At 38.1% G+C, this 8,416-nt stretch overlaps 1 protein-coding gene across 1 annotated transcript in view; it reads left to right on the top strand.

Moving 5' to 3' along the window:
- LOC106868677 (fibroblast growth factor receptor 2) overlaps positions 1-8,416 on the top strand; it is a 125,406-nt gene that overhangs the window by 86,245 nt on the left and 30,745 nt on the right. The window contains exons 4-7 of the mRNA XM_052975639.1: positions 896-952; positions 4,576-4,733; positions 5,343-5,460; positions 6,405-6,592. Coding sequence (XP_052831599.1) covers positions 896-952; positions 4,576-4,733; positions 5,343-5,460; positions 6,405-6,592 — 521 coding nt within the window. The remainder of the gene's footprint in view (positions 1-895; positions 953-4,575; positions 4,734-5,342; positions 5,461-6,404; positions 6,593-8,416) is intronic.

Below are 8,416 nucleotides of genomic sequence, written 5' to 3' on the forward strand. Positions count from 1 at the left end.
CTCGTTTATATTGCTCAGTTCCCCCTCATTACCTCTGATCTTTCAGTTATTGTTGATGCTGTAGTTGTGGCAGTTATTGTTATAGCTTATAATGTAGTATACACATCTGCAGTGCGTGTATGTGTGCAGCTGTCAAATTATGTGTGTGTATGTATATATATATATATATGTGTGTGTGTGTATATATGTTATTATTATTATTATCATCATGCTGGACAAAATGCTCAGCAACATTTCGTCTATCTTTATGTTCTGAGTTCAAATTTTGCCATGGTTGACTTTGCCTTTCATCTTTTTGGGCTCAGTAAATTAAGTACCAGTGAAACACGAGAGTTAATGTAATTGGCTAGTGCCCCCCCCCCCCTCAAAAAAATTTTGAGGCCTTCCGTAGAAATTATTATTATTATTTATTATTATTATGCTGGACGAAATGTTTAGCGATATTTCACCTGTCGTTACATTCTGGGTTCGATTTCTCAGCATACATTCAAGTATTTGGACTTGTGTGGACCAGTTTCTGGACTGGCATTATAGCCTCACCTTCCTCAGCAAGCGTTACCATGATAAAGAGCCCCAACCCGTCGTGTTGAAGTCTGCACTGCAACTGATTTATTTTGCGCCGTAGCCTGGTGCAGCCATCTGGTTCGCCAGTCCTCAGTCAAATCGTCCAACCCATGCTAGCATGGAAAGCAGACGTTAAACGATGATGATGATGATGATTCATGGCAACCACCAGTGTGAAAATACTTTCAGTTTTCCGTGAATTAATTTTCTCATGATTTATTCGCTCCGTATATATGTATATATTATTTTATTTTATTTTATATATATATATATATTATTTTATTTTATTTTATATATATATATATATTATTTTATTTTATTTATGTTTCAGAAAAAGAAAATACAACATCAGACACAATATCAGATGCAGAATATGTAAAGCAAAGAGGTAAACTTGGTTTTTCATTCTTCTTATTGTTGTTGTTAAGGCGGCCAAGCTGTCAGAATCGTTAGCACGCCAGGCAAAATGCTTAGCAGTATTTCGCCTGTGGCTACATTCTGAGTTCAAATTCTGCCAAGGTCGACTTTACTTTTCACTCTTTCGGGGTCAATATGCTACTTTGAGGGACTCTGGTAAATATTACTTAATTTTCGAAACAAGTGGGGAATGGCAATGGAAAGAACTTCTGGTTGTAAGAAAATTACTTCAATAAGTTTCATCAGACACACGCTAGCAAAGGGAGGTGGACGTGAAAATGAAATGATTTATACATGCGCGCACGCACATGCACACACACACACATACAGATAGATACATAGACAGATGCACACAGGCACACACACACAAATATTAGGCATCAGTTCTCATCTACCAAATTCATTCACAAGGCTTTAGTCATCCCAGGGCTATTGTAGAAGATACTTGCCCAAGATGCCACGCAGTGGGACTGAACCTGGAACCATGTGGTTGGGAAGCAAGCTTCTTACCATACTGCCATTCTTGCACCAATACACACACAAGCATATGTATATATATATAGGTTTCGGCCAGTATAGACCCCAGGCCATGTCTAACTTAATAGCACCACCTGGTGAAGTCTTTTAGTCATATATGAGGCACCATATATATATATATTATATATATTTTACATATATATATTATATATAGACACCCAGAATCGCATAGTCTGAAACCTATATTATATATATAATATATGTTTGCCTGTATTTATTGGTGTGTGCGTATATATACACACACGCACTATCCTCTCCCCTTCCCTCTAGGCTGGCAATATTCCTTGATTCAGCATCTTGCTAATGGTCTGAAACCAAGGGAGGGAGATAGTGTGTGTGTGTGTGTGTACATATGTATGTGTACGGTTTGGTAGTGAGATAATTGTAGCTTCAGCTGTTAAAGAATTCCTTCCTGTTTTTCTTTTTGTTAAGTTTTTTTTTCTTTCCCTTTCTTCTCCTCTGCTCCCCCCCACCACCACCACCTTTGCTATTTTATAGCTTATTGCTTATGTCAATAGAATTAAAGATATACTTTTACCTCCATCTGTTGTTGTAGTTCAGAGACATACATACACATTCATGCCCATACATACATGTATTTACGTGTGCATATGTATGTGTATATAAATATGTATGTATATGTATGTGTGTATATATGTATATATATGTGTATATATCTATATATTTATGTATATATATGTGTGTGTATATATATATTTATGTGTATATCTATATATATGCATATATGTATGTATATATATATATATATGTGTGTATGCATATATATATGTATATATGTGTACACCATGAACACTTGTATCAAACTTTCTCTCTTTCTTAGTCTCTTGTTAAAGAGCAGTGAGTGAGCAGTTTTCTCTGACTCTATGTTTTTATCTTTACATCTCTTACACACACACGCACACACACACACACACACACACACACATGTTTTGCAGTCTAACTTCTTTATCAGTCTCAACTAAAATTAATGTTTCTGTGCAGTTCTAGTGGTCGTTAAGTTAAGGAAATCCCATGAAAGTGATGGTGGGGACAGTGGCACCTGGACTAAAATTGAGAAGGGGAATGTGTGTCTGTGTGTGTGGTGGTGGGGGGATGGCATCGGGATGCTGGTCTTTGTCTTTCTACATCCATTTCACCATGCCTGTATGGGTCGGACAGATCTTCTTCAGCACATCATCTCGCCATATGTCATTGTTTGTTATCTCCTTTATTAGGTTCAGCTTCCTGAGATCTTCTGTTCCCAATATAAACACATGCAAACACAAACACTCACATACACACACACACATTCACACAGATACACACACTTACATATGGCCCTGCATCTTTCATTCTCTTTACACCTCCCTCTCTCTCTCTCTCTCTCTCATTATCTCTTTGTCTCTCAGAGACCAGGCCCCAGCTATCTAGAAAGGGTACAGTTGTAAATAGGGAACTGTCCCATCCATAGTTTAGCTAGAGGAATGTGGCTTAGTGGTCACAATTGGCACCACTGTATTTACTGAAATTATTTATATGAAAATCTTAACAGGCATGCCTGGGTAGTAAGAAGCTTGCTTCCCAACCACATGGTTCTGGGTTCAGTCCCACTGTGTGGCATCTTGGACAAGTGTCTTCTACTATAGCCTCAGGTCAACCAAAGCCTTGTGAGTGGATTTGGTTGACAGAAGCTAAAAGGAGCCCATCATATATATCTATGTGTGTGTGTGTGTGTGTGTGTCCTTGAGTCTGTGTTTGTTATAGTCTCCTTCCCCGTCCCCTGCTTGACAAAAGGTATTGGTGTGATTACATCCCCATAACTTAACCATTTGGCAAAAAGACCCTGATAAGTATTGAGGTCAATTTGACTAAAAATTCTTCAAGGTGGTGCCCCAGCACGACCACTGTCTAATGACTGAAACAAGGAAAAGATAAAAAGACGAAAGACCTAGTTTATTAAAACACTGCCTGAGTACCTTAACAAAGGCTTAATTGAGTGGTTAACAGGTTTGCTCTACTGGACACAGGTTCCACCCCACTGGATGGCATTTTAGTCAAGCCTCATACTTTATAGCATAATAGCTGTCTCTCAATACACCCATTTATTTCTGAACGAGGGAGTTGTTCAAGACTTTTGTCCTCTTCGTAAGATTTCTGATAAAAATTTGTTGCTGTACAACTAATGTCAGGACCAACCAACAAAACTTGTTGTGTTGCTCCTACAACAACAACTACTACTACTACTACTACTACTACTACTACTACTACTACTACTACTACTACTACTACTACTACTACTACTTCTACTACTCCTTCTACATTAATGGTAGAGAACTTGTATGTTTGCAAGAAAACTTAACCCATCTGTCTATCACATCTTAACACTGATGGATATCTCATAAGCATCCCAACCAACTTAAAGGTGTATAAGTAGGTAAGTGTGTGTGTGTGTGTGTGTGTTTATCGTAGTGACCCCCCTTTCCTCGACTGATTCACCCCAGATGTTCGCATTCTACTTCCTGTTTACCCAGAGACATATCTAGCTTTTTCACTCAAATATCTCATTGGCACATTATGCATGTCCTGCTTGCTTCTTTTACACACTTCCTTCATAAACATTTCACCTCCACCCCTTCCCTACTTAAGCATACATATATACATATATATACACACACACACATATATATATATATATATATATATATATATATATATATATATCCCAGCAAGCATTTGCTGTAAATATCTGACTAGCCAATAACAGTATGTCCTGTTTCCTTCCAGCTCATAATGTTGGTTCCAGCACTTCCTGAATAAACATGCTTGTCTATCTATTCATCTGTCTATCTATCAGTTTGTCTGTCTATCCATCTATGTATCTCTGTCTATCTATTGTCTAACCATCTATTTGTCTGATTGTCTGTCTGTCTATCTATCTGTTTGCCTGTCTGTTGGTCTGTCTCCCTACTTGTCTATCAGCGAGTAAAACAGTAAAACGTCCTGTACACTAAACACATTATTGTCATTTTGTTTTGCTTTTTATTTATTTTTATCAAGGTCCACCACGATGGTCATCTAAAAAGGCCCCGATCAGACTTGTGGCACGTCCACCAAGTTCTTGGGTCCAATTGAAATGTCCGGCTATTGGGAACCCTAAGCCCAACATAACGTGGTATAAATCTGGTAAACTTTTCAAAGAGGGCCAAATGAAACAGGTAAGATGGAAAGATTAAAAAAATTTTTTTTAATTTTTTACCCCAAACTCAAGTGCCCTCCACCCCCCACCCCCATGCACCTATCCAGCAATTATTTAGGCATGTAGCCTAAACCCTAACCTTAATTCCAACCCTTAATCCTAATCCTAAACATTGACACTAAGCCCAAATCCCAACACTGAATCCTAATCCTAAAACCCTGACCTAACTTTAAACCCTAAACCTAATTCAGATCATTTCACAGTGTAGGCTATGGATACTGTGGCAGATCTCATGCTAAAACAACACCAACATTCTGTGGTATTTCAGCAGTGGTGTCTTCTGGTATACAGGCACAGCAAACTTGAATGGTTTAAAAGTTCACATTGTGGTTTGAGGGAGATTTAGTTAGCTGCTGTTTCCAGCAGGGTGGACAAACATGAGCAGGTTACGAATTTTTTTTTTTTTTTTTTTTTTAATAGCTGGTCACTCATCTTGTTACTAAACCACTGATCAAAGGAGGAGATAAAAGTGAGACCTGTTGACCTAATTGTCGGCCAGGTAGACTGATAAAAAGCATTTTGCATTTTAGTTATTCTGCTATTAATGTATTTATATTTATTTGTTCAGGCAAGAAAATGGACGCTAACGATCAAGGATGTTGTTCCAGAAGATGCTGGGAATTACACCTGCATTGTGAGCAATGAAGAGGGATCGATCCACTGGACCTATGAACTCAAGATTGTTCGTCAGTATTCTGGTATATGTTCTTAATCTGGTGTGTGTTGGTGATATTGTGAGCGAGAGATTACTGAGAGTGGGGTTAAGGAGAGAGAGAAATACAAGGTGAGAAAGAAATAATGGAAATCAGCAAAAATGGGAGAATGAAAGAAAGGAATAGACATATGGGAGAGAGATTAAATGTTTGGGGTGGGGAGTTAAAATGGGAGAGAAGACAAGGGAGGAGGGGTGTAATAGAAATGAGAAGTTTGTATTTTGAGAGAGAGAGAGAAAGTGGTGGGTGTGTAAGAGAGATAGGAAGATAGTGTATGTGATGTAAAATTTGAGATGAAGGCAGGACTGAGACAGAAAGAGAGCGTGGTCAAAACAATATCTGTGTATCGCAATTTCTGTGTTATTTCCCTTCATCAGCACAAGAATTGTTCGGCTAGAGGTGGCGCTGCCAAATTCTCATTCGAAATATATAGTTTCCAGAGTGATAGTCACTGATCTATAAATTAGAAAATTACTATTTTTAAATCTCACAACGAGAGATATTCAGCAACAGTACTTTGGAGTAAAGATTGTTTGCCAACATAACATGGCAGTCCTAGTTTAGGGCGAATGTTGCTGTAATTTAGCCCCAGGAGACATTGTCTTCAGCTGGCTATACGACACGATCTGTGTCCTGATATTTTCTAACAAGGGGCTAAATTACAGTAACATTCGTCCTAAACCAGGACTGCCATGTTATGTTGGCAAATAATCTTTACTCCGAAGTATTATTGCTGAATATCTCTCATTGTGAGATTTACAAATAGGAATTAAATGTTTACATACAGAGAGAGAGACACACACAGGCTATGATTTGATACGTGCATGCATATTTGCTGAGTTGATCACTGATTGAAAAAAAAAAATTTAATTAAATTTAAGAATTAAAAAAAAGAAAATTTTTTTTTTATGTTGTAGAGCGGGTGCCACATGCGCCCTTCATTGATGGACCAAAGAACCAAACAGTAACGTACGGGGGGACAGCCAAGTTTATGTGTAAAGTGATGATAAGTGATCTTCATCCACACCTGCAGTGGCTCAGGCATTACGAAGTGAATGGCACCTACCAAACAGAAAATGGGGAACCGTTTGTCCGGGTCATCAAGGTACGCTTTCATTACTAACATGTACATGTGAGTATGTATACGTGTGTGCGTGTGTATGTCGACACCTGACACGTGGTACAGTTAGCACCTGTTCAGACAATGTCGTGAGTGAGCTAATGTACAATACAAACATTTGATCATTATAAACAAATCATTTGTGCAGGTCATTCAGCAAAAGCTGACCACTCATTTGTTATCTTCGATGGAAGAGTCCATCATATATATACATATGTATAGTTGAAATTTATAGAAAAACAGAAGACGAAGACAGGTGTGTGAACAACAAGCAAGTGTATTGGTTTGATGCGCAGGAAAAATGAAGTCTTTCATGTTTCGAGCCTATGCTCTTCAACAGAAAGGAATGAGAGAAAATAAACAGAATGCACACACGCATACAGTGTCATACTGTGGAATACTCGACTGCTTCCGCTGTCAGAATTCAATGAATAGTGTGTAGTTCCTTTCATTAAACAACTGGAGCATTATTGAAATCCATATAAAATTCGTGTGTGTGTGTATAGGTATAGGTTTGGCAGTGTGGCAAGAAGCTTGCTTCCCAACCACACGGTTCTGGGTTCAGTCCCACTGCATGGCACCTTGGACAAGTGTCTTCTACTACAGCCTCAGGCCAACTAAAGCCTTCTGAGTGGATTTGGTAGATGGAAACTGAAAGAAACCCATTGTGTGAATATCTGTGTGTCTGTGGTTGTGCCCCAGCACTGCTTGACAGCCAGTGTTGGTGTTTACGTCCCTGTCACTTAGCAGTTTGTCGAAATGACAATAGAGTAAGTAGCAGGCTTAAAATATAAGTTCTGGGGTTTATTCTTCAACTAAAAACTCTTCAAGGCAGTCTTAACAAGTGAAAGATAGAAGATAGACACACACACACACATTCATTCATCATTTAATGTCCGTTTTCCATACTGGCATAGGTCGGATGGTTTGACTGAGGTCTGGAGTGCCAGCAGCTGCACCAGGCTCCAATCTGATCTGGCAACGATTCTATAGCTGGATGCCCTTCCTAACACCAACCACTCTGAGAGTGGGTGCTTTTTACGTGCCACTGGCACAGGAGCCAGTTAGGCGGGCCTGGCATCGATCATATATATATAATATATATTTGTATGTGTGTGTACACATGTGCACATACAATTATCCGTTAAATTCTAGATTTGGTCGGGTGGGGGCAGGGCTTTTCCCTTCAACTTTGAAAACCTACTTTTCTTTCTCCGTCTCCATATTTCTGGTAAGTTCTTTCTTTTACTAGGCACCGTGCTGACCATTTTTAACGACTGCAGCAAAATGAAAGTAGAAATATATCAAATGTTTCTTCTGTGTATTTTTTTTTCCTTTTTTTCTTCGTAAATCTTTTAGGGTTCCAAGGTTCCATTTCTGGGATGGATGTTTTGGATATTACAGTACCCAGAGGGCACTTCATCTAATTCTGTCTTTTTTGTTTGTTTTTTTCTTTCTTTCTATTTCTCCTGTCTATTTGACTTTGTATATAACAAATCTATTTCACATCTTTCTCTTTTTCTCTTCACACATCAGTACATTTTAATACATATACATATAACATATATCACCAAAAGTTATGTTATATATATATATATATATATATATACACATACATACATATATATATATATAAAACAAACCTATAAATATCACAAAATCTAATATACATATACTAAAGAAGGAGAGAAAATAGAAAGCTTTTGACAATACAGAAAGTTTCACAAAACCATTACATTTGGGGCACAAAAGCCCATCTTCAAATTTGAATGAATTAACGGGACCTGTTTATCTGGGCATTTCCCACAA

Source organism: Octopus bimaculoides, chromosome 22 (genome assembly GCF_001194135.2).
Source record: "Octopus bimaculoides isolate UCB-OBI-ISO-001 chromosome 22, ASM119413v2, whole genome shotgun sequence".
NCBI lineage: Eukaryota > Metazoa > Mollusca > Cephalopoda > Octopoda > Octopodidae > Octopus > Octopus bimaculoides.